Raw genomic sequence first — 27,950 nt, 5'->3', positions numbered from 1 at the left:
AGAAGGTAATCACAAGGCTGGAGGGTTGGGGAGAAGCTGAGGAACCAGGAGCGATCAATGAGGATTACCAGCCGGTGACAGGTAACAATTGCTGGTCTGTCGAGAATAATTGGATGAAGCAAGTTGAGGAGACCGAGATCTGCGGTGATGATACAAGACGAAAACTGGTGGGATTATGTAGCAACAAGAGCCCATAGTCACTGGGCCACCATTGCCCCATGTGATGGGGTGTATCAATGGGGTTGATCCCCATGTAGACCTGTGGACATCTGGGGGAGAAATGTTAGTGTCAGTTGCAGAGGGTGGTGGAGACCACTCAGGGACAGTAGAAGGGATGTAGGTTGGGCTTCATAGGTATAGAAAAATGGCAGACATGGAGGGCCATCAGTAGGTCCTCCAGCTGCTAAGTCCAGCGCATGGGTCCCAATGCAAAAGCTCCAACAGTACCCCCAATTATTACAGGTCTTAAATAACATTGGTCTTTTTATATAAACCAAGGGGACATATGGGGACCCTCAGACTCCAGTGCCTGAGTGCGATTGCAACCCCTGCACTTATATAGTTACGACAATGCTATCTTGAGGTGTAAGAAACCGTTGGACATCAGAAGGGACAACTTCCCCCATTTCCAACCTCTTAAATGCTCCTGTCACAATTGATTGCCTATGAATATGAGGTCGTTCATGTCATGGCTTGATTTGGGGATTCGATCCGGTGACCTTTTGCACCATAGTGGATTCCCCTAGCTGCAGAGCAATGGTCCTTTTCTTCTTGGTCGTCATGCTGATTGTTCCTATTGCCTTTATTTTTCCTCTAAAGGTGTTTTTTTTCCATTGTCTCACTTTGGTTTGCCCTCTCAGAATCTGGGTGAGGATATACATGACAAGAATCTGTATAACTAATCATATGCTTACTAGTCGCAAGTCAATTTTATGTGTGAAATATTCAAGATGATTGTCTCAAAGCTGTACAGGATGGTGAGATATGGAGCCTAAAAGTCAAAAGTTCAAAATATTGTTTTATGAAGAGATTTTCATTGCTTGGTTTTTCTTCTGCGTGTTTGTCTGCCTTCCCAACACCTTTCCTTTCGTTTCGTTGGTGGGATTTTACTATATTTTACTTATTCTTCTTGTTCCCCTCCATTGTGCACGTACTTTAAGTATCCTCACTTTGGGTTCCCATATACCTCTGCACTCCTTCCGTATCTTGGTTAGCTGTGCGTAGTAGCCTCGTCTCTGGTTCCTCAGGAGGTATGAGAAACTCCTCGATGACCTTTTAGGGTGCCAGGTCCGAGGCAATGTTTTTATTGTGTGGCTAGGGGTTTTCTAGTCTCTACAGGAATCAGTAGGGTGTGGATGCATCTTCTGTGTTGTATGCTGTATTATTCCCATTCCCCGTGTATGAGTGAGGTACATGCATAACAGTTCGGTTTGGGTCAGGAGACCCGAGGCCGGTCTGTGTATCATAGTTTGTACTCAGACCGAAAAACATGGATATGAGAGTCTGGCCTTATACCAGATGTGGTCAATTACTCTTTAGTATTACAGGGTTTATTCATGATGGCAGATATATCACTGGGCAATATCGATATTGAGGACATATTTTTCTTAGTGCTAAATGAGCCACCATCTGCCCCATCTACAACAGCTTGAGTGTGACTGTTACCTCTGCACCACTATAGCTATGCCCAAGATGGTGCTATGACTGTGCCCATGATGGTGCCATAAGGAAAAAAAAAAAGTATGCGGCCTACGAACAGGACTTTTTCTTTTCTCCTGCAGAAGGCAGGTCAGACGTCTCTGTGGGAAAATTAAAAAAAAAAGCAGCTATGTAATTGGCTGCCACAAGCAAAACCAACTTTGTTCGTTTGTACTAGTATTTTGTGACCTTGAGTTGACAGCGGCTTTGGTTCCTGCTCTCCGATCTGTAAACCGCCTTTACATTCTCAGCATTGGAAGAATACATGATTATAGGCTGGGAAAAAGTATTTGCCCCGGTTGCAGAAGTCTTCTATATCACCTGATTGTTACTCTCAGGGTACAATATTAGTCAAAAGGGAACTAAATAATCCCCTTCATGGTATTTTTTTTGCAAATATATTTTGTTATTTTTTTATTTGGGTGATATTAGGGGAACTTCTTTAAAAAAAAGTGATGTTTGTTATTTTTTAATAGTGCAAAGCTGTATGAAGCTGTCTTCACGTGGGTTCCTGTTTCTGTTGTGGTCCTTTTGATATAGGCAACATCTCAGGTTCATTGGGGGATGGGACTAATTGTGGTTTGGGCTTTTTTATATTATTGTTTGTAGGCTGCTTCTGTTTCCTTCTTAAATTAGCACTAAATCCAGACATTCATGTGTAAATTAAATGAGAAATAATCAACATCACTGTTTATGTGGAGCCTAGGAGAGGGGGGGAGGCTCCTGCTGCAGACAGTTGTCTTACAGCCAGATACAGAATAATGAAATGGAGGAAAATGGAGGTGAACTCTTCAGAGAGAGTGAGATTTTCATTGTAAAGTTTTCAGTTTTAATAGAAAAATATGATAAAAAAAATGTAAAGGATATTAAGCACATATCAGTTTAAATTTGCTTGGCCTAAGGGGGTGGAGCCTAGGAGAGGGGGGAGGCTCCTGCTGCAGACAGTTGTCTTAGAGCCAGGCACGGAATCATGAGGTGGAGGAAGGTGTAGGTAAACTCTTCAGAGAGAGTGAAGTTTTCTTTATAAAGTTTTCAGTTTTAATAGAAAAATAGGATAAAAAAATTAAAAGATTTTAAGCAGGTATCAGTTTAATATTTGCTTAGTCAAGGGGGTGGAGCCTAGGAGAGGGGGAAGACTCCTGCTGCAGACAGTTGTCTTAGAGCCAGGCATGGAATAATGAGGTGCAGGAAGATGTAGGTGAACTCTTCAGAGAGAGTGAGGTTTTCGTTATAAATTTTTCAGTTTTAATAGAAAAATAGGGTAAAAAAAATAAAACATTTTAAGCATGCATCAGTTTAATATTTGCTTGGCCGAAAGGGTGGAGCCTAAGAGGGGGGGAGGCTCCTGCAGCCAGACACAAAATAATGAGGCGAAGGAAGGTGTATCTGAACTCTTGAGAGACAGTGAAGATTTCTTAATAAAGTCTTCAGTTTTGATAGAAAAATTGGATAAAAGATATTAAGCACATATCAGTTTAATATTTGCTTGCCCCAATGAGGTGGAGCCTAGGAGAGGGGGGAGACTCCTGCTGCAGCCAGTTGTCTTACAGCCAGACACAGAATAATGAGATGGAGGAACATGTAGCTGAACTCTTCAAAGAAAGCGAGTTTTTTGTATAAAATCTTCAGTTTAGTAAAAGATATTAAGCACGTATCAGTTTAATATTTGCTTGGCCCAAGGGGGTGGAGCCTAGGAGAGGGGAGAGGCTCCTGCTGCAGCGAGTTGTCTTACAACCAGACACAGAATAATGAGATGGAGGAACATGTAGCTGAACTTTTCAAAGAAAGCGAGTTTTTTTTTATAAAATCTTCAGTTTAGTAAAAGATATTAAGCACGTATCAGTTTAATATTTGCTTGGCCCAAGGGGGTGGAGCCTAGGAGAGGGGAGAGGCTCCTGCTGCAGCGAGTTGTCTTACAACCAGACACAGAATAATGAGATGGAGGAACATGTAGCTGAACTTTTCAAAGAAAGCGAGTTTTTTTTAATAAAATCTTCAGTTTAGTAAAAGATATTAAGCACGTATCAGTTTAATATTTGCTTGGCCCAAGGAGGTGGAGCCTAGGAGAGGGGAGAGGCTCCTGCTGCAGACAGTTATCTTAGAGCCAGACACAGAATAATGAGGTGGAGGAAGCTGTAGCTGAACTCTTCAGAGACAGTGAAGATTTCTTTATAAAGTCTTCAGCCTTAATAGAAAAATAGACTAAAAAAAGTAAAAGATATTAAGCCCGTTAGTCTTTGCCTTTTTATCTGAAGGTTTTGGTGATCAAGGTGAATTTATTATATGCATATTTTTTTTTAATTCCATGTCTGGACTGACCAAAATTAGTTTTATTACACCGGGACGGTGCGGGATTTATTCTACCTGCAGCATAGATGAAGAGATGATATGGACCTTGATCGTGCCTGGAATCCTGGAGCTTCATGGTATTTCGAAACAATGAAATGGAAGGTTTGTAGATGGATTTTAAGAAAGTATGTGCTGTGTGCTATTCAACGGTACATCCCTTTAGTCCACCCTTTTATAGTCTTAACCCACTGTGCCTCTATACACCTACTGGTAGTAAAGTTATTTAGTAGAGTTTCTGGCTGCTCAACCACCAGTTTCGTGGGTATTTCTTGAAAGGGGCAATTAAATACACAGATTTGGCATTTTGGAAATCTATGTACATCAAAGGAGTATTGTTTCTTTGAATCACATTTGTTAATTTGTCCATTGTTTATTTTTATTTCTTTGGTTTTTATAGATACTGTATTTAGACATTACTGATAGTAACTACTTCTCTCTCTTGTGGTTAGGCCTATGGATTCTCCGGTACAGGAGACAGCTGGCATCCATTGCCTGTCCGGAATCCCTCCAGGAGATCATGACAAAACTACAAGATCTGCAGATGTTGGCTGCAGACGAGGTGAAACGCCTTCAGGAATTACCATTACCCAAGAGAGCAGAGGCCCTGATGGACACTGTAGGTGGGAAGGGCAGGATGCCTCTCCAAGCTCTCCAACACTGCATAGAGAGCAGTCACACCTGCCTTTACCTGCGGATGCGCCACTATGGTCAGTGATGTCTTATACGTGAGCTCTAGGGTTTACCTAAAATTTAATGAAACATTTGGACACACCTGTTTATAAAAAAGGTATTTCTTGTTCTTATTGTAATATGCATATTGTAGATTAAGACTTATGGCAGCAAAATCACACATAAACAGATATGGAAACAAAGAGTAAAAGAACACACCAGAATATTGTGTGTCCCCAAAAATAAGACACGGTCTTATATTATATTTTGCCCTCAAAAATGTGCTAGTGCTTATTTTTGGAGTAGGGCTTCTTTTTCGGGAAACACGGGTTGGGGGTAAGTTTAGACCCCAAAAAAAGGCAGATACCCCCAGGAGAATCATACTTACAAGACTCCGGATATCTGCGTCACTCCCAGGTTCTCTTGCGATCCACAGCGGGGGTCTCCCAGCAGGTCCTCATATGTTCTACAAAAGCTCTCATCTGCTTCCGGCTGGCAGGGGTACCTGGGATGCTGTGGAATGTATCCCTCCGCACACGCACACACACACACACAACTTATCGCAGTAGCATCACACACACACATTCGGTGATAACGTACTGATTTCGGCCGCTGTGGAATGTGAGGACCTGCAGTGGAATGCATCGATGTGTTCCAGTATAAGATGTCGATGCGTTCCACCGCAGGTCCTCGATGCGCTCAACCACAGGTCCTTGCATTCCACAGCATCCCAGATTCCTGGAGCAGTGTTTGTTGGCACCTTCAAGCTGTAGCTGCTTGGGGTCTGGTGAGTATGATTGCGGGGTCTTCTTTCTTCTCTTCTTCTCTCTTTTGGGGGTGTCTGCTTTCTTTAATGACATGTCCAACAGTATTCTTTAACTTTTTTAGCTGAAAGGACACTTTATTATTGAACCGGAACTAGGGCTTATTTTGGGGGTAGGGCTTATACTTAAGGTTTACTCCGAAAAGGCCGAAAATTCCTGCTAGGGATTATTTTCGGGGTAGTGCTTATTTGCAGGGAAACACGGTATGTATTGAAGCTTAGATTCCTCATAGTATCCCTCCTACTCTGATGACAGTTTTACACTCCAGCAGCTTCATCAAGTCAACATCGGGAATGGCTTCATGTGAACAGATATGCCTTGTCAAGAGTTCATTTATGGAATCACCGGTCTTCAGAAAATATTTGCGACCATCTGTTATATTTTGCAGAGCCAGTGTTGGTACATAGCTCTATACAGTGCGGAGTACTATTTTACAACTGTTCTAAGCCAGAATATGGCAAGAACCACTCGACGAAGTACAAAAAAATCACAGTTCATCATTACTAGAAGACCTGCCAGTCAGTCGGAAATTTGTTAGAACCTTGAAGGCATCCTCAAAAGTGTAGTCATGAAAACAATCAATTCACATGAGGAAACTGGCCCCCATGAGGACTGCCAAAGGAAATGAAGAGCAAGAATTACCTCTGCTGCAGAGGATAAGTTCATCAGAGTTACCAGCTTCAGCACCTCAGATAACAGCCCTCATAAATGATGCACAGAAATTGTGTAAGACATATATCACCCACAGCTGTCCAGAGGAAAGTTCGAGAAGCAGGACTTTATGGCCAGATTACTGCAAAGGAACCACCGCTGAGGATGGTAAACAAGAAGAGACTTGTTTAGGTCAAGCAACACAAGGACCAGACATTAGATCAGTAGAAATCAGTACTGTAGTCTGAGGAGTCAAAATGTGACATTTTAGTTGCCAACCATTATGTATTGGTGAAATGCAGAAAAGGTGAGTGAGGGTTTCTACATGTGTGTGGCCATTGTGAAGCATAGAGGTGAAGATGTGATAGTAGGGGGGCTTTGCTAGTGGTACTTTTGGTGATTTATTCCAAATTCAAGGCTTACTTATCCAACATGGCACCATCCCATCTCGTGTCCACTTAATAGGGCCATCATTTGTGTTGCAAGAGAACCATTACCCAAAACACACCTCCAGGCTATGTGACGTAGAACGACTGGGATGGAGCCTGCGTCAAATGATATGTCCTCCAAAACCACCGATCTCAACTGAATTGAGAAGATTTGAGATGAGTTGGATGCAGAGTGAAGGCAAAGCAGCAACAAGTGCTCAGCATCTCTGGGAACTCCTTCAAGATTTTGGGAAGAGATTCCAGTTCAGGACCTGAAGAAGCTGTTTGAGAGGAGGCCAAGAGTTTGTAAAGCTATCATCAAAGTAAAAGGGGTTACTTTGAGGAGGCTATGGTTTAACAAGTATTCTGCTCTCTTTTACATGCATTTCTTTACTTGTTTCCATGTGTTCTTTGTGATTTTACTGTGTTCAGTCTGAATCTACAATGTGCACTTTCAAATAAGAACAAGGAAAACCATTGCTTGAACAGGTGAGTCCAAAGTTTTGGCTGGTACTCTAGTTCAACCACATTTGTGTTTTTACAGATCCACTGGTTCGGAAACATTTGAACAATGTGGAATATGACGATCACCACCCATTATTGGCGCAGTTAGGCTCCATTCTAATGGTGGAAGGTCTCAAAGATGCCCAGGTTGAAGAACACGATGTTGGACAGCTAGAACTAGAGCAGGCGGGACGAGCCGGCACTAAGATGTTGCCTTTTGAAAAAATGTTAATGCCATTGTCACGAGTTAGTCTTCCCCCACGTATCACCCTAACTGTGGGGGTGGCAGGGGCTGGTAAGAGCACTCTTGTTCGACTGTTTGTGGAAAAGTGGACACGTGGCAAGTTGTGTACAGATTTTAAATCTGTGTTGTCTCTTAATCTGTGGGAGCTTAATATTTACGATCGCCTCTCTGCAGAGAAGTTGGTACATATTGCTTGCCCGGGCACGACCACTCCACCGCCAAACTCTCTTCTCATCTTGGATGGCCTGGATGAATTACGAGCACCGCTCGATTTCTCAGACTCTGTTGGCAGCACAGACCTCCAGAAAGAACTATCTCCTGAGTGTCTCATTACTAATATTTTACGGGGTAACCTGCTGCCAGATATCACCATATGGATCACATCAAGACCAGGAGCAGCTTCAAAGATTCCGGGTGGGCTTGTGGATCGGATGACAGAAATTTCTGGATTAGAGTCCAATGACATCAGGGATCTTCTAGATCAACTGATACATGACACAAATGGCACTCTGGAGAGGGTCTGGGACCATCTACAATGTCATCGTGCCTTAAAGGCCCTCTGTTCTGTGCCCACTTTGTGCCATATTATAGGACTTTCTCTAGGGTTTACTTTGTATGCTCAAGACTCAACACATCAACCTTTACCAGACACATTGTCGGCCATATTTGCCTGGTACTTAAAAGCCCAATTTTGTGAATCAGAAGGGATAGAACAACCAGCAAATGCCCGGAGAATGGTTGGAAATTTGGGGAAACTGGCCTTCCAGGGGCTGCTTAAGAAACGGACTGTTTTCTATGAGTCAGATATGAAATCTTGTGGGATTGAGACACCAGTCCTGCCTGGCAGCTTATGTTCACGATTGCTGGTTTCTCAACATTCCCCCTCATGTTTATCTTTCTCCTTCTCCCATCTTTTGTTGCAGGAGTTCCTAGCAGCTGTCCACTACCACTCTGCTGCCAAACGTGCCATCTTTGACCTGTTTGCTGATAGCGGAGTTTCTTGGCCCAAGTTGGGCTTTCTCAATCACTATAAAAATGCCACTCAGCGCGTTTTACAAGCTGATGGAGTACAGTTGTCTGTTTTTCTCCGTTTTCTATCAGGACTTCTTTCACCACAGGTCCCGCGTGTCTTGGCCGGATGTCTTCCGAGTAAAGAGGAACCAAGCAACCATCGTGGGCCGGCAATAGATCACCTTCAGAGCTTGCTCAGTGCAGGAAAGACCATCTCTGGTGGGATGGTGAACTTGGTGTGCTGTCTTTATGAGATGGGTCATACTGATCTGATCAGAGCCATGGAGGAGGCTCTGAAGAACAAAACACTTAAGGGTCGGTTAAACCCATTGACATCTTCTGCTCTTGCATATTTGCTACGTGTGTCAGGCAACTTTGCCCAAGAAACAAACCTCAATCAATGCTTGAATTATGGGCTAGTCCAGAATTTCCTTCCTCAGCTCCAGTACTGCACCAACCTCCGGTACTTACTACAAGTCTCGCGACCATCCATAACATGCAACTGTGATAAGGGGAATTTGCATCTCATATATCTTTCTTTGTACAGAATGGAGAATAACAACTTTAAGGACGATGTTATGGAACTGTTGGCCACCATCCTGCGTGCCAAAGACTGCACCATCCAGAAAATCAGGCAAGTAACCCATGAGCCAATATCTGTGTGTGTCCGATAATGCAAGTATTAAGAGTAGGGGTCTTGGACTTATTGAGACACAAGTTTAGAAGCCATGGAAGCGCGATCGGTGGGAATCCAACTACTATATATCCCGTTAAACTCAATGAAGGGTGTTGCCAAAGACAGGAACCTGGTCCAACACCGTTTTCTGGAGGTCCCATAACACTTGAAAAATGGCCCGAAGCTCCTGTATTTCCAGATCCTCTTACCACTTTCTTCTGCTATCTTGGCCTTGTTTAGGTTGGACATTACGTACAGTACATCAAAACTATCACCCACACCAAATCTAGTTCTACATGTGTTGGGAGGGATGTCCATCCACCCATCTTAACTCTGCCCCTTCTCAACCTTCTTTACTTCCAGCCTTGCAGAAAACCAGTTGGGTAATCGTGGAATTAAAGTGTTGGGGAAAGCTCTCATGGTGAACCGGACTCTTTCATCTCTTGAGTAAGTTCCCATTGAGGTATGAAGCCCCTGGAAGATTTTGGCTCTTCTTGAGGAGATTTAGGTGATGTTGGGAGTAAATGGTCCCTGGAAAAAGTATATAAATTAGCTCTCTTCCAAACAGTAAAATACTTTAGATTTAGATTTTTCCGCCAGCTTTACAGGAGCTATTACCTTGATATTTTTCAGTTGATGGCTTTGTATGTTATTTGTGGTGCAAACTATAGTTTTTATTATTGGCATTTCTGATCTCTTTTTATTCCATTTTTTCAGACGTGAAAAGGACAAAAAATACAATAATCCTGCCCTTTCAATTATTTTATGGAGTTTACTATATTGGATAAACAACAGTATATTATTAGTTTAGACATTTTGGCATGTAGCGATACCAAATATGTCAATTTTTTTTAGATTGTTATTAATATTCTTGGTAAAAGGGGGACACAGTGGTCCCTACCACTTGCACGAGGCAGTGGGCCCAGACTCTTGCCCAGGGGCAGTGGGCCCAGACTCTTGCCCAAGGGCAGTGGGCCCAGACTCTTGCCCAAGGGCAGTGGGCCCACACTCTTGCCCAAGGGCAGTGAGCCCAGACTCTTGCCCAAGGGCAGTGGGCCCAGACTCCTGCCCTAGGGCAGTGGGCCCAGACTCTTACCCTAGGGCAGTGGGCCCAGACTCTTGCCCTAGGGCAGTGGGCCCAGACTCTTGCCCTAGGGCAGTGGGCCCACACTCTTGCCCAAGGGCAGTGGGCCCAGACTCTTGCCCAAAGGCAGTGGGCCCAGACTCTTGCCCTAGGGCAGTGGGCCCAGACTCTTGCCCTAGGGCAGTGGGCCCACACTCTTGCCCAAGGGCAGTGAGCCCAGACTCTTGCCCAAAGGCAGTGGGCCCAGACTCCTGCCCTAGGGCAGTGGGCCCAGACTCTTACCCTAGGGCAGTGGGCCCAGACTCTTGCCCTAGGGCAGTGGGCCCAGACTCTTGCCCTAGGGCAGTGGGCCCAGACTCTTGCCCAAGGGCAGTGGGCCCAGACTCTTGCCCAAAGGCAGTGGGCCCAGACTCTTGCCCTAGGGCAGTGGGCCCAGACTCTTGCCCTAGGGCAGTGGGCCCAGACTCTTGCCCAAGGGCAGTGGGCCCAGACTCTTGCCCAAGGGCAGTGGGCCCAGACTCTTGCCCAAGGGCAGTGGGCCCAGACTCTTGCCCAAGGGCAGTGGGCCCAGACTCTTGCCCAAGGGCAGTGGGCCCAGACTCTTGCCCAAAGGCAATGGGCCCAGACTCTTGCCCAAGGGCAGTGGGCCTAGACTCTTGCCCAAGGGCAGTGGGCCCAGACTCTTGCCCAAGGGCAGTGGACCCAGACTCTTGCCCAAGGTCAGTGGGCCTAGACTCTTTCCCAAGGACAGTGGGCCCAGACTCTTGCCCAAGGGCAGTGGGCCCAGACTCTTGCCCAAGGGCAGTGGGCCCAGACTCTTGCCCCGGGGACAGCGGGCTCAGAATCTTCCTCGGATGCAGCGGGCTCAGACTCTTGCCCGGGGCAGTTGGTCCAGACTCGTGCCCAGGGACAATGGGCCACTACACTTTCTCTAGTGCCACGTATTGGCGGTAGTATTCTGTATGTCATTTGAGGCATAAACATGCTATTAATCACCTACATTTTATGCCACAGCCTGCACAGTAATATCATTGGACCCAATGGTGCCCGAGCCTTGGCAGAGTATCTGAAGAACAATCAAGTACTGTTGAGTCTGGAGTGAGTAGACTGCCCCGGGTCCCACCGTCCTCCATGTATACATAGTATTGTTAGAGCAGTCATACATGAAAAGAAAAAAAACTGATTGTTGCCCATAGCAACTATTTCTTAAACTGCTCTGGTAAAATGAAAGTTGCGTTGTGATTGGTTGCTATGAGCACCAAAGACATGGCCTCTTGTAGATGGCTGTGATAACTCTGCTCATAAGGATGTCTCGCTATAGTCCTCACTCCCTGGTCTGGGAGATCTCCCTTTTGGAGAGCAGACATGTCACTGTGAGCGCGGGCGTTACCTCAGTTAGTGCCCTGGGTTGCTCCTTTTGGAGGTGCCCTCTATATGGTACAATGTGTTAAAATAACTATTCCATAAAAGAGCTAATTATCAGCATCATACAGTGTGCTGCAAATGCCCAATAACACTCCCATACAGTTATTTAAAGAAATACTGCTACACATTACTTAAATAATACCACCTTACAGTGCTCATATAACACCATACAGTGACCAAATAATACAACCTTATAGTGCTCATATATAACCATACAGTGACCAAATAATTTCACCATGCAGTAACCAAATACCACCTTACAGTGCTCATATATGACCATACAGTGACCACATAATATCACCATACAGTGACCAAATAATACAACCTTATAGTGCTCATATATAACCATACAGTGACCAAATAATTTCACCATACAGTGACCAAATAATATCACCATAAAGTGACCAAATAATACGTTATAGTGCTCATATAATACCACTTTAGAGTGACCAAATAATACAACCTTATAGTGCTCACATATAACCATACAGTGACCAAATAATATCACCATGCAGTAACCAAATACCACCATACAGTGACCACATAATATCACCATACAGTGACCAAATAATACAACCTTATAGTGCTCATATATAACCATACAGTGACCAAATAATATCCCAATACAGTCACCAAATAATACCACCTTTATAGTGCTCATATATAACCATACAGTGACCAAATAATATCACCATACAGTGACCACATAATATCACCATACAGTGACCAAATAATACAACTTTATAGTGCTCATATATAACCATACAGTGACCAAATAATATCCCAATACAGTCACCAAATAATACCACCTTTATAGTGCTCATATATAACCATACAGTGACCAAATAATATCACCATACAGTGACCAAATAATATCACCATAAAGTGACAAAATAATATCACCATAAAGTGACCAAATAATACAACTTTATAGTGCTCATATAATACCACTTTAGAGTGACCAAAAAATACAACCACATAGTACTTAAATAATACCGCCTTATAGTGACCAAATAATACAACCATATAGACCTCAAATAATACTACCTTATAGTGCTTATATAATACCGTCTTATAGTGCTCATATAATGCCTCTATACAGTGACCAAATAATACCACCATAAAGTGACTAAATATCCCCGTATAGTGCTTACATAATACCACCATATATTGACCAAATAACACCACCATAAAGTGAAAAAATAATACCAGCTTATAGTGCTCATATATTACCACCATAAAGTGACCACATAATACCACCTTATAGTGCTCATGTAATAATGCTAGTGTCCAAATAATACCACCTCACAGTTCCCATTTAATACCAAAATACAGTGACCAAACAATATCCCATCACAGTGTACTTAGAATATCAAAATAGTGACCTAATAAAACCACCATATAGTGCCCTTGTAATACTGACATAAGTTCAACATGAAGTGCTTATAATACTACCATACATACAGTGACCAAAGAATACGACCTCACAGATCTCATTTAATACTGACATATGGTGACCAAATACTATACCCTCCACACAATATTCATGTAATACCGACAGTGACCAAATAATAGTGCCAAACACAGTTATACAGTACTATACAATGTGTAAATAATGCTGCTATTCAATTAATGCTCACAATACTTGGTTGCTGGTCCATCGGTGTGGCCCCCGCAGCACGGCCGGCCGATGCACCTCATACACCGAGCACGTCCCTCACATTAACCCTGTCCATGGCCACCATGGGAGCTTTGTGTAAACCCCTAGACCTAGGCCGCCACCCTCGTCCGGTGCCTCCATGTCGGATTCTCGTATAATTGGACTTGTACCTTTATCTTACAGTCTACAAAACAACCAGATCAAATCGGAGGGGGCCGAGCACCTGGCGCAGTCTCTACGGAAGAACCGCAAGCTGAAGGCCCTGAAGTAAGAGGACACGTGTTAAGACCCCGGGCCCCAATGTCTAATATGTAACCGGGACCTACCATGGAGCATTTGTAAGACCAGTGGCTTATGTGGTGGAGCAACATTTGGCCCCTGCAGGCACCGGGGCCCCAGATGTGACTGCTCCCTCTACACCCTCCCCCACAAATTATCCATTGGGGTCCAATATTAACCATTTCTGGCATAGGGTGTAATAGTGCACACTAAGTTAGATGTGGATATATGGAGTGAGTCAGTATCAGACTGCGGTGGTATGGGCCCACCAGTAACAATAACTCTGGGGGCCCACTCATCAATTACATTCACAAATCTACCTATGCTTCCAACTGTATTGTGCCACCTACTGATCATTTTAGGGGAGTAAGTGACCTACTACTGCAGAGGGGCCCACCAGAGGATTCTCCTGCCCTCCTGTGGGCCAGTCCGTGCCTGGATTGAGCTCAGGAGCTCAACTCACTTCATACTGGGCAGGCGCTGGCTGTGTCGTACAGTCAGCACTTGCCTCGAACAACAGCAATAGCAGCTCCTGTTTAACCATTTAAACACCAATGTCAAAGGAAATGGGGGAGCAGACAGGTTGCAATGGCAGCCAAGGGAGTACTGTCGCCCCTGTCACTGCCATCTTGGTACTCCTATGTGCTTCATAGGATATTGTTGTACGATAAAAAAATAAAATAAACACGCCCTCATGGCTATGGCCACTGCTATCATAAAACTGCCTCTTGCCTTATAACAGTATTAAGAAGAACAGCATTGCAGCTGCGGGGGCGGCGGGCCTGGCGTCCAGTCTGAAGGAGAACCAGGCGCTCCAGGAGCTGTGGTGAGTGATCGGCTCCGCGGTGGTCCTGATCTATCAGCCCACCATATGGCGTCACACAGAGGAAGTTCTCATGATTTCACATCCTTCGGGGAATTTCTTGCAGGTTATCAAGCAACAGTCTGGGCGACCAAGGAGCTGCGGCCCTGGCTGAGGCCCTCACTGCAAACTCAAGTTTAGTCAGTCTGGAGTAAGTCACGTCTCACATTCTTTTCTATGGGTTATGTCAGTGACTAGTGCAGTACCAGACCTGACCTAGGAACAGGAGGGGCGCTGTTTCTGGAAAATAATCAAAACAACATTACTTTTTTTATTTCCTTAGACAACCCCTTTACGTAGACAGTCGCCATATAAAGTCTAGCCCCTCACACAGCCCTATTACGGATCCATGTTATAAAGATGGCGGCCGCAGACAGCTGAAGGCCCGTACTGTACCTAGTATTTTCCAGACGCACAGGGTTGTGTATTATGCGGGATTATTAATCTCTGTAGTATTATATTAGTAGTTATTTCCTCTTTGTGTCCTTGTAGTTCCTTGTCCTTCAGCTGAAAGCAAAGCGTCTACTGACTATGAAACTCCGGGAAGAGGGTCACATACTGTGTGTGAATAGTGTGCCACGCCATGTTCTAGAATATGCTATTTCCCTAACCTCGCCCAGTCCTTTATACGCGACCACACAGAATTACTGCCCCTAGTGAAGCCCATTGGTGTTCCCACACAGTATAGTGCCACTTTCATGGCTGACACAGCCCTTCTCCACACACAGTATGAGGCCCCCCACAGTATATTCCCCCCAGACAATATGATGTTCCTACAGTACATTCCCCCATACATTGTTTGATTCCACAAAGTATGTTGCCCCCCACACAGTATGATGTCCCCACAGTACATTCCCACACACAGTATGATGTCCCGACAGATAGTATGATGTCCCCACAGTCTATCCCCCCCACACACACAGTATGATGCCTCCAAAGTATATCCCCACACACACAGAATTATGTCCCCACAGTACATTCCACAACACATAGTAATATACCCCACGGTCTAATCCTCCACACACAGTATGATGTCCCCACAGTCCATTCCCCACACACAGTATGATACCCCCAAAGTATATCCCCACACACACAGTATGATGTCCCCACAATACATTTCCCATCACATAGTAATATATCCCATGGTCAAATCCTCCACACACAGTATGATGTCCCACAGTACATTCCCCCCACACACAGTATGATGTCCCACAGTACATTCCCCCCACACACAGTATGATGCCCCCGCAGTATATTCCCCCACACACAGTATGATGCCCCCGCAGTATATTCTCCCACACAGTATGATGCCCCCGCAGTACGTTCCCCCTCACACAGTATGATGTCCCACAGTACATTCCCCACACACAGTATGATGCCACCGCAGTACGTTCCCCCTCACACAGTATGATGTCCCACAGTACATTCCCCACACACAGTATGATGCCCCCGCAGTATATTCCCCCACACACAGTATGATGCCCCCGCAGTATATTCTCCCACACAGTATGATGCCCCCGCAGTACATTCCCCCACACACAGTATGATGCCCCCACAGTATATCCCCCCACACACAGTATGATGTCCCCACAGTACATCCCCCCCCACACACAGTATGATGTCCCCACAGTACATCCCCCAAACACAGAGTATGATGTCCCCACAGTACATCCCCCCACACACAGTATGATGTCCCCACAGTACATCCCCCAAACACAGAGTATGATGTCCCCACAGTACATCCCCCCACACACAGTATGATGTCCCCACAGTACATCCCCCAAACACAGAGTATGATGTCCCCCACACACAGTATAATAGGCCCATTAGTGTTCCCACACAGTACAGTACCCGAATCATGGCTGCCATAGCCCTTCTACACACACAATATGACATACCTACAGTACAAACAATATGATATGTGGACATTGAAATTCCCCACAAAATGAGATGTCCCCATAGCCACCGTACAAAGAATAATGTGCCAACAGCCCCTGTCACGCAGTTTCCCTAACACCGCATGATGCTCCCCAAGTCCCCCACATATGCAGTAAGCCCACGACAATCTCTCCACAAAGTATAATAGTCCTTCCTGCATAAGCATCACATTTGCCTGTCGCTCACTGCTCCTGTAGAACTGAACTGGTCTCTGCTTCCAGTCTAGACAGTGCCTGAAAACCTGCCAAAACCTTCAGGTCATGCCACATTTTCAGATCACGTAACCTTAAGGTCCCCGCAGAAGCTTCGGGTTCTACCCAGACAGAATGGTGAAGGAAGGGTCCGTCAGCTCCCTGCTCCACAGGTTAAATCAAGTCTATCCATGTTCTATGGACACAGATGCAGTTGATATCAGGACATGAACCCAATCTCCCCAAATTCAGGGCTACCCCACTTGATCTTTGACAGTTGGGAGAAAAGGCTATGGGCATCTACAGTATATCTGTAGTAGCTCAAGTGACATTACACTATTAGGCATTCTGATAGCGGAGAGTGGGTCCATTTACATGTACATCCATAAATGATGCAGTTGGCGGCACGGTGGCTCAGTGGTTAGCACTGCAGTCTTGTGGTGGCTCAGTGGCTATCACTGTAGTCTTGTGGTGACTCAGTGGTTAGCACTGCAGTCTTGTGGTGGCTCAGTGGTTAGCACTGCAGTCTTGTGGTGGCTCAGTGGTTAGCACTGCAGTCTTGTGGTGGCTCAGTGGTTATCACTGTAGTCTTGTGGTGACTCAGTGGTTAGCACTGCAGTCTTGCAGCGCTGGGGTCCTGGGTTCAAATACCAAGGACACCATCTGCAAGGCGTTTGTATGTTCTCCCCGTATTTGCGTGGGTTTCCTCCGGGTTCTCCGATTTCCTCCCACACTCCAAAAACATACTCATAGGGACTCTAGCTTGTGAGCCCCAATGGGGACAGTGTTGCCAATGTATGTAAAGCGCTGTGGAATTAATAGCGCTATATAAATGAATAAATGTTATTATTTTTATTATTATTTCTTCTATAGATGATAACATTTGTTGATTTTGCATTTCTGCAGTTTTTTGGGCATTTTTACACTAACCTCCTTTGTGTTCAGCCTGCAGAGTAATTCCATCAGTAATCATGGTCTGAAGTCCCTGACCGTCGGCCTGAGCCAGAACCACGGCCTCCGACATCTTAAGTGAGTCCTCAATGTTTTCTTTAGATGGTGATATGTTAAAGTACTGTATAGATTATACTTTTTTTGTCATTTTCCTTATTTCACAGTTTACGGGAGAACTCCATCAGTATTGAGGGCGCTCAGGCCTTGGCACAGTCTCTCCAAAAAAATACCACTCTGATACACTTGGAGTAAGTACGGTCAATCTTAAAGGGATAGTAACACTCACAATGATTGTATCCTCGTACCCAGATGGGAGCACCAAGTCCTTCCAGTATGACCACTGTTTGGCTCAGCTCAACCTGCTAAAAGGGGGTTGTCTGGGCTAAAAAATAGTAAGCCATGGGTAGAAGTCCAATACTCAACTGGTAAATCCTTGCCTCTTTGGTTATCCTCTTGATTATCATGCAATGGTGACAACCATGTGTCTGCTGTAGCCATATCCTAGCCTTGGTGGTCCTGTGCCATACATGCCGAACCAAGTGATTGGCTGCAGTGGTCATAAAGATATACAAGGTTGGTCATTCTGGAGCATAGCATTAAGAGGTACTGATGTTACTTTGCACCCACGAGCGAGGTTCTCTCTCCATCATGCATACACCAAAAGTGTGACCGGGCTGGAGCCATCTTTGGCCAGATGACCTGCGGTGCAGTGTAGCTTCAGGCTAAATGTGCTCTAGTAGGTGAACTTCTGCACATCCCCAAATAATAATGTTCTTCTTAGTATACCCCAATGTTTAGCAGAAATAAAGGGTTCAGAGCTGCAAGAAGTAGCAACCATTTTTGTCCAGATTGGACTCTATGTTTGGTCACCCGGTCACCGAGCATGCTCCTTACCAGGTTTATGTATGTTACAGCTCGGTACCAACTTCTATGCTAAAGAGCCAGAGACTGAAATGCTATATACCCTGTTTCCTTGAAAATAAGATATATCTTGAAAATAAGCCCTAGAAGAATTTTTGTGGCTTTTTTGAAAATGCTTAAAATATACATCCTACTCCAAAAATAAGCCCTAGTTGTGGTTCCAAAAGGAAGTGTCCAAGCAGCTAAAAAGAATACAGAAGACCTTTTCATCAAAGAAAGCAGACACCCCAAGAAGAAAGCAGACCCCCCTCCCCCAAAGAAGAAAAAAAAAAATCGCACTCACCAGACCCCAAATAATTACAGTTATCAAGAGCCGATGGTGGATGGGCTCTCACACAGAGATCTGTGTTGCTGTCAGGTCCCTCGCATTGCAGTGCAGCTCTCACATACAGATTGGGTATCGGGATCACTCCGCGCGAGTGATACTGCTTCCAGTCACCAGAGGGAGCCATCCACTGTAAAACGCAGGGGGACCGGACAGAGATGCAGATTTGTATGTGAGAGCCCATTCACTTGCCATCTCTAATTGTTTGGCGTCTGGTAAGTGTGATTCTATGAGGGGGTGTCTGCTTTCTTTTGGGGGTAAACTTAGTACCTAGAGAATAAATTCATTTAAGCAGATAATTTAACCCTTTGTAAATATGGGCTGTACCCTCCACTATAGGACTGGTTCTGCACCATTAGAATAGCAGAGCAGGTAAGAAGATGTGCATCTGACCCAGTAATAAGAGGAACACAAAATGCTGATGTTCTAGAATGTGATGAAAGGGTTATATTTACCGTATTTTTCGCTTTATAAGACGCACCTGATTATAAGACGCACCAAGGTTTTAGAGGAGGAAAATTAAAAAAAAAAGAATTGAGCCAAATAGTGTGCTAAAACATTTTAATAAAATTAAAAAAAAACATTATTTTAACAATTTAGACTCAACAGGAGGGTCTGTTATGGGGGGACCTGTGGATGATGCACTGCTGTGGGGGACCTGTGGATAACGCACTGCTATGGGGGACCTGTGGATGACACTGCTATGGGGGACCTGTTGATGACACTGCTATGGGGAACCTGTGGATGGCGCACTGTTATGGGGGACCTGAGGATGATGCACTATTATTGGGGACCTGTGGATGACACTGCTGTGGGGGATCTGTGGATAACGCACTATTATGGGGGACCCGTGGATGACGCACTATTATGGGGACCTGTGGATGACGCACTATTATGGGGGACCTGTGGATGACGCACTATTATGGGGGACCTGTGGATGACGCACTATTATGGGGGACCTGTGGATGATGCACTGTTATGTGGGATCTGTGGATGACACGGCTATGGGGGACCTGCATGGTGCACTTTTATGGGGATCTGGGACTACCACCCCCCTCATCCTTAGGAATACACCCATGTACTGTATACCATACATGGCTGTATTCTGAAAGATGAGGGGGGTGGTAGTCACATTAACACTTTGGCCACTACATTAGTCCCTCCCTGGAGTGTTTACACTAAAGGACTACAGCCCCCATCATCCTTCTGAATACACCGATTGATACAGTATATTCTGAAGGCTGATGATGGGGGTTGTGTTCCCCTTCAGTGTTTTTTGCTCACCTATTAGGACCCTTCGTTCAACTGATAACATTTGTCAGGCTCAGATCACTGATTGGTGGAGGCAGCTCTGCAGAAGTTGTCTCCACCAATCAGCATCCAGCCCTAGCGAGGAGAGGGAGAATCGTTCTTCTCTCTCTCCTCTTTCTTATGATAGTCTCCGGCTGCTGCGGAGATCTAAAATGGAGCCCGCGCATGCGCAGATCGCGATCTTTGAGAGCCGCGATCTCTATCTGCGCCTGCGTAGCCTCCGACGCGATGGACTTCAGGAAAATGGCTACGGAAGGCAGCGCATGCGCAGATGGAGATCTCGCTTCTCCGAGATCTCCATCTGCGCCTACGTCACCTCCGCAGCCATTTTCCGGAAGTCGCGTTGGAGGCAGCGCAGGCGCAGATAAAGATTTCGGCTATGGTGACCGCCACCGCAGCCGATTGCCGGGGGATCCATGGCGGCCGCCACCGCAGCCGATTGCCGGGCGATCCATGGCTGCCGCCACCGCAGCCGATTGCCGGGGGATCAATGGTGGCCGCCACCGCAGCCGATTGCCGGGGGATCAATGGCGGCCGCCACCGCAGCCGATTGCCGGGGGATCCATGGCGGCCGCCTCCGCAGCCGATTGCCGGGGATCCACTGCGGCCGCACCAGCCTCCTGTGACTCACTCCACCGCCGCATTACTGCCCGGTAAGTTACAGTCACTTTGTAAGACGCACCCCTATTTTCCCCACAATTTTGGGGGAAAAAAAGTGCGTCTTATAAAGCGAAAAATACGGTAAATAAATATTGATTTTCTGTTCTAGAATAAATGTGGATTGTTGTTCATGGGAAAATATAAGAAATATAAGACGTCCCCTGAATATAAGCCCTAACGAATCTTTCAGAGCAAAAAATAATATATGACCCTGTCTTATTTTTGGGGAAACACAGTTGTAACTCAGTATATTTATCACCCCTTCAGTCTGACGGCGAATCTGCTGCATGATGAAGGTGTGGAGGCTCTGTCCGGGGCGCTGCGGGAGAACCGGAGCCTGGAGACTCTACAGTAAGTGCTGACAATGGACGTCACTCGTGGATGGACCTTTTTCTGTTTTTGGCATTTGGTAAACATCCATGGGCGTACCCAGGATCAAAACTAGAGGGGGGCAAGCCATGGTCGTTCAGGTTGTAAAATATTAGAGCGGAAAAGGTGAATGAAACGCAAATTTTAAGGGAATTAAATGTAATTATAGCAGAGCTTTATTAGTTATTACAATTATTTGCTTGCAAATAAATTTAGATTTAGAAATAACGAATAATGCGAATAGTGAATAGTAATGATTACACTCGCTCATCAGCGATCACTATTATAGACCTATTGGAAAACCTGGAATTTATGGGTAAGTGTCTCTAGGCTGGGGGTCGCTTCCTCTCAATTTCATTTCCTACAGAAATTACTTAACTTACTTTTTTGGAACCAGTTTCTTCTATCCATTTAGGCAGCCTCGATGTCTTCTAAATGTAAATAAGAAGGCAAACTAATAAATTATAACTGGAATAAATTCCAACGATTAGTTGTTTTAAAGAAAAAGGTGCGTTCACATGCTGCGTATTTCTGCATTTATGCAGCGCAGGACCTGGAGCAGGACCTTAAACAGCACCATGTGACTGGGCAACATCACCGGCCACCTGGTGCTTCCGGGTCCTGGAGCCCCCCCACAAACACATACTGTATACAGCTCCCCAAAGGGCTCCCATCTCATATACAGTCCACCCTTAGGGCTCCCATCTCATATACAGTCCCCCCTTTAGGGCTCCCATCTCATATACAGTCCACCCATAGCGCTCCCATCTCATATACAGTCCACCCATAGCGCTCCCATCTCATATACAGTCCACCCATAGCGCTCCCATCTCATATACAGTCCACCCTTTAGGGCTCCCATCTCATATACAGTCCACCCTTTAGGGCTCCCATCTCATATACAGTCCACCCTTAGGGCTCCCATCTCATATACAGTCCACCCTTTAGGGCTCCCATCTCATATACAGTCCACCCATAGCACTCCCATCTCATATACAGTCCACCCATAGCACTCCCATCTCATATACAGTCCACCCATAGCGCTCCCATCTCATATACAGTCCACCCATAGCGCTCCCATCTCATATACAGTCCACCCATAGCGCTCCCATCTCATATACAGTCCACCCATAGCGCTCCCATCTCATATACAATCCACCCATAGCGCTCCCATCTCATATACAGTCCACCCATAGCGCTCAAATCTCATATACAGCTCCCCATAGGGCTCCCATCTCATATACAGTCCCCCCCATAGCGCTCCCATCTCATTTACAGTCCCCCCTTTAGGGCTCCCATCTCATATACAGCTCCCTATAGGGCTCCCATCTCATATACAGTCCCCCCTTAGGGCTCCCATCTCATATACAGCTCCCCATAGGGCTCCCATCTCATATACAGCTCCCTATAGGGCTCCCATCTCATATACAGCCCCTCATAGGGCTCCCATCTCATATACAGCCCCTCATAGGTCTCCCATATCATATACAGCCCGTCCATAGGGCTCACATGATAGGAGCCCTATGGAGGGCTATATCTCATATAAGGCCCCCCATAGGGCTCCCATATTCAGCCCCCCCCCCCCCCCCATCATATACAACAGCTCCCCAGACCCACAGACTGCCTGATTTAATATTTACATTTTTTTTACCTGTGGCAGCAGCTCAGCCTCCAGCATCTCCCCAGCTTGTGAGTGTGCCGGCCGCTCTGCACTGCAGGACTCCACACAACGGGGCGCAGAGTGATGATGCCAATGTCATCCCTCCAGTCCAGTCCCCGCTGTGGTGATTTGCAGTGCAGAGCGGCCGGCAGGCACTGAGGACGGGATTTTACAGCTCCTACTAGGAGCGGCTGCGGGAGCAGCGTTCAGCCTGCCCTGCGGTACTAGTGGGTGGCGGGTGCCGATGCACCATGCCGCCCTGTCCTCTCCTCATCACCCACGCTGCCTGACGCACCCGCTACCTGACAGAGACAGGTCATAATTAGGTGCATGCCCCTGCTTCTAGGGGGGAGCAACTGCCCCCCCCGGGTACGACCATGTAAACATCAAACCTGTTAATAGGGTATATTGATATTGTAGATGCTGACTCTGCACCCCCTTTGTGGTGAGCCATAGCAAGAGCACCGATAACCTCTTGCTCCCCCCCAATGCTAGGCCAACTATATCCCACAGCACTGTGCACGGCTTATGGGATGTCTATCAAGACGGGAGGGATAGGCCAGTGCGACTTTTCTGAGGACCCGCCCACTGGACTACTTTACATTATTAAGTCACGGTTTGGTGGCACCTTTTTTTTTTTTTTTTTTTTTTTAAATAGGGGATAAATCATAATATGTTCCCTTTAACACTATGTAATTCCCTTCCTTCTTCAGTCTCCAGTGGAATTTCTTACGGGCGGGCTCAATGCGGTCACTTGCAGGAGCCCTTCGTGTTAACCAGTGTCTGCGCTCCTTAGAGTAAGTATAAAGAGTAAACTAAATGTGATGATATAGGGGGTAAATAATAAATGACCATTCACACCTATGTCTCAGATTTTGTGCGAAGTAATTGATCCTTTGTAATGGTTTGAGCTCCAAATTGGGTAAATTCTAGCTTCCTCTAGCCACCACTAGAGGGAGCTCAGTTCCATTGTCTTACTGAATTCAATGTATGCAGTGTGCTCCCCCTAGTGGTGGCTTCAGCCAGATAGAATTTAATTTACAACACCAGAACTAAACACTGCATATTGATCAAGAATAGACATCTAAATGGCTGTAAAGATTTTTTCTGTCTGTCTGGAGATGATCTTCTATAATTACAGAATTATTCCAATCTGATTAGCTTACAGGAAAATGCCATCGGAGATGAGGGCACATGTGCACTGGCTGGTGCCTTGCAAGAGAACTGTACGCTGTCTGCTCTTTTGTAAGTCTTCTGAGTAACATTGAGTCTTTCAAATGTAGAAGTTATGACGTAGAATGAGAGAAACAATGGCAGATGGTAATGAAAATGATACAAAGGACAAAGGAAAAAAAATAGGAAATACCAGCTTTGCTTTCTACTCCAGCAGAAGAACTGAGCAGTCACCTCTCAATAGATTTTTAATGATGAGATGTCTCTGCTGACTCTGTCCCATTCTATAAAGCAAAGCTGAAAAATGAACTGCAAAAAACAGGAAATATCAACTTTGTGCTCCAGCAGAAGAAGAACTGAGCAGTCACTTGTCAATAGATAAGATCCCTTTCCCTTTAATGATGAGATGTCTAGCACAGAGTCAGCAGAGACATCTCATCATAAAAGGGAAAGGGATCTAATCTTATGGCAGGTGACTGCTCAGTTCTTCTGCTGGAGCACAAAGTTGATATTTCCTGCCTTCTGCAGTTCACTTTTCAGACTTGCTTTATAGAATGGGACAGAGTCAGCAGAGACATCTCATCATTAAAAGGAAAGGAATCTCATCTATTGGCAGGTGACTGCTCAGTTCTTCTGCTGGAGAACAAAGTTGATATTTTCTGTAGTATTTTTTTCTGCTTTGCTTTATAGAATGTACTGACTCTGTCCCAACCTATAAAGCAGAGCTGAAAAGTGAACTGCAGAAAATATCAACTTCATATCTAATTTATTAACAGGTAACTGCTGAGTTCATCTTCTGTTGGAGTACAAAGTTGATATTTCCGGTTTTCTGCAGTTGATTTTTCAGCTTTGCTTTATGGGTTGTGACAGAGTCAACAGAGACATCTCATCTTAAAAGGGAAAGAGATCTAATCTTTTGGCAGGTGACTGCTCAGGTCTTCTGCTGGAGCACAAAGCTGATATTTTCTATTTTCTGCAGTTCACTTTTCAGCTTTGTTTTATAGGTTGGGACAGAGTCGGTAGATTCTAAAAAGCAAAGCTGGAAGTAAACTGCAGAAAACAGGAAATATCAACTTTGTGCTCCAGCAGAAGAAGAACTGAGCAGTCACCTGCCAAATGATTAGAACCCTTTCCCTTTAATGATATGTCTCTGCTGACTCTGCCCCAACCGATTAAGCAAAGCTGAAAAATGAACCACAGAAAATATCAACATTGTACTCCAGCAAAAGAACTGAGCAGTCACCTGTCAATAGATTATATCCCTTTCCCTTTAATGGTAAAATGTCTCTGAGGACTCTGTCCCAGTCTAAAAAGCAAAGCCGAAAAATGAACTGCAGAAAACAGGAAATATCAACTTTGTGCTCCAGCAGAAGAAAAACTGAGCAGTCACTTGTCAATAGATTAGATCCCTTTTCCTTTAATGATGAGATGTCTAGGACAGAGTCAGCAGAGACATCTCATCATAAAAGGGAAAGGGATCTAATCTTTTGGCAGGTGACTGCTCAGTTCTTCTGCTGGAGCACAAAGTTGGTATTTCCTGTCTTCTGCAGTTCACTTTTCAGATTTGCTTTATAGGTTGGGACAGAGTCAGTAGATTCTATAAAGCAAAGCTGAAAGTGAACCGCAGAAAACAGAAAATATCAACTTTGTGCTGCAGCAGAAGAACTGAGCAGTCACCCTTCTCAATAGATGAGATCCCTTTCCCTTTAATGATGAGATGTCTCTGCTGACTTGTCCAAACCTATAAAGCAAAGCTGAAAAGTGAACTGCAGAAAACAGGGAATATCAACTTTGTTCTCCAGCAGAAGAACTGAGAAGTCACCTGCCAATAGATGAGATCCCTTTCCCTTTAATGATGTGATGTCTCTGCTGACTCTGTCCAAACCTGTAAAGCAAAGCTGAAAAGTGAACTGCAGAAAACAGGGAATATCAACTTTGTGCTCCAGCAGAAGAACTGAGCAGTCACCTGCCAATAGCTGAGATCCCTTTCCATTTAATGATGAGATGTCTCTGCTGACTCTGTCCAAACCTGTAAAGCAAAGCTGAAAAATGAACTGCAGAAAACAGGAAATAACAACTTTGTGCTCCAGCAGCTGATGTGTAAACTGCAAATCTTCCACATTTCCTACCCATCGATTCCAATTATCGATATAAGTGGCAAATTTTAGTAAATTGTCCCTGCATTTGATGGTGTATTGATGTCACAGTTTGCAGGGCGCGGCTGTCGGACCTTCGGGGGCACAAGCGCTAGCAGAGGCTCTAATGGTGAATAAGGCTCTGATCACACTTGAGTAAGTACTATGCAAGTGCTGTGCACAGATGTAGCAGAGCTGTATTTGTCACAACCCTTTTTCCTATTGTAGATAAACCTGTTGTAGTGATTTTTGCAGGGTTGAATGACACGTTCAGCTCTGCTACATCCATATAGTATGAGGATTCATCCAGCTTTGTTTCTCCTTAGTCTACGAGGGAACAATATTGGCTGTCAAGGAGCTAAGGCTTTGGCGGCCGCACTTAAGGTTAATGGTGCCCTGCAGATTCTGAAGTAAGGAGTGCACATGGGAGGGTCTGTAATGTCACATACCCGAATAACGGCCATCTTGTCCTCCCAGCTTGCAGGAAAACTCCATAGGTCTGGACGGTGCCATCTCTCTTGCCAATGCGGTCATTGGGAATTTTTCTCTGATCTCCCTTAGGTATGTCTGCACCCATTCATCGTCTACCACCTCTAAAATCCAGGAGACCCCCCATTCAGGTCTCTTACCCAATAATTGGAGTATAAGACCCAGCATGTCCATGCATTGCAGGACAGCCTACTGAGTTGTGTAGTACTTAGTTTCTCCTGAGGTGGCGCTGCAAGGAAATGTAACACTGTAACTATCCAGTTTGCAGGGAAATCACATCGGTCAATCCGGAGCCAAGATGATTTCCAATTTGCTGAAGAACGATGCCCCGCACTGCAACGTGAGGCTCTGACAATCCGTCACGCCTGGACCGGGGGGCGCTGGACCGAGCCGGGGAGTCAGACTCTTACTGGACAATGGAGGAGCCATCAGTGAGGCCAAGCTACTGAGCAGCGCCATTACACTTTTATAGTTTTAGCTAAAGCGTCACGTTTTGGGTGTTTATCTTTAGATTCCAATTTTTCAAAAAATAAATAAATTAACTTTCGGGGATGAATTCTTGGATGATAACGTCCTAAGGGTGAAATTTACGGAACAATCCCTCTCTATAATGAGAGTACAACAAAAAGGGAAAAGGGCCAAAGTGGCTGAACCTCCCATCATTGCACACGGAATATATACACTGAATACAAATATACACGCAACACTCCCATTATTCATGAGCTGAACTAAAAATCTAAGAGTTTTTCTATGTACATAAAAGGCCTTTTTTTAAATATTGTTCACAAATAATCCATCCACCTCACAGGAATAGTATATAAAGATGCTGAATAGACAGCATGATTATTGTACAGGTGTATCTTATTGCACAGATATGCCTTATTGCTCCACAGGTGTACCTTATTGCACAGATGTGCACAGATTTACTTTAGTGCACAGATGTGCCTTATTACTGCAGAGGTGTACCATATTATTGCACAGATGTACCTATTTATTGCACAGGTGTGTCTTATTACACAGATATGCCTTATTGCTCCACAGGTGTACCTTATTGCACAGATGTGCACAGATTTACCTTAGTGCACAGATGTGCCTTATTACTGCAGAGGTGTACCATATTATTGCACAGATGTACCTATTTATTGCACAGGTGTGTCTTATTACACGGATGTGCCTTATTGCTCCACAGGTGTACCTTATTGCACAGATGTATCTTAGTGCACAGATGTGCCTTATTACTGCACAGGTGTACCATATTATTGCACAGATGTACCTATTTATTGCACAGGTGTGTCTTATTACACGGATGTGCCTTATTGCTCCACAGGTGTACCTTATTGCACAGATTTACCTTAGTGCACAGATGTGCCTTATTACTGCAGAGGTGTACCATATTATTGCACAGATGTACCTATTTATTGCACAGGTGTGTCTTATTACACGGATGTGCCTTATTGCTCCAC

The 27,950-nt window shown here is 45.1% G+C and overlaps 1 protein-coding gene across 1 annotated transcript; it reads left to right on the top strand.

Moving 5' to 3' along the window:
* On the top strand, positions 1-27,759 carry NLRC3 (NLR family CARD domain containing 3). Its single transcript, XM_075318215.1, has 19 exons — positions 1-81; positions 4,027-4,149; positions 4,497-4,754; positions 7,164-8,841; positions 8,926-9,012; positions 9,418-9,501; positions 11,153-11,236; positions 13,407-13,490; positions 14,245-14,328; positions 14,432-14,515; positions 17,439-17,522; positions 17,609-17,692; positions 20,929-21,012; positions 23,404-23,487; positions 23,852-23,935; positions 26,071-26,154; positions 26,325-26,408; positions 26,476-26,559; positions 26,749-27,759. The coding sequence occupies exons 2-19, from the start codon at positions 4,122-4,124 to the stop codon at positions 26,837-26,839; spliced, it is 3,234 nt and encodes a 1,077-aa protein (XP_075174330.1). The 5' UTR covers positions 1-81; positions 4,027-4,121; the 3' UTR covers positions 26,840-27,759.
* The last annotated feature ends 191 nt before the right edge of the window (positions 27,760-27,950 follow it).

Source organism: Anomaloglossus baeobatrachus, chromosome 7 (assembly GCF_048569485.1).
Source record: "Anomaloglossus baeobatrachus isolate aAnoBae1 chromosome 7, aAnoBae1.hap1, whole genome shotgun sequence".
Classification (NCBI taxonomy): domain Eukaryota; kingdom Metazoa; phylum Chordata; class Amphibia; order Anura; family Aromobatidae; genus Anomaloglossus; species Anomaloglossus baeobatrachus.
This window is presented reverse-complemented; position numbering and strand designations above follow the sequence as displayed.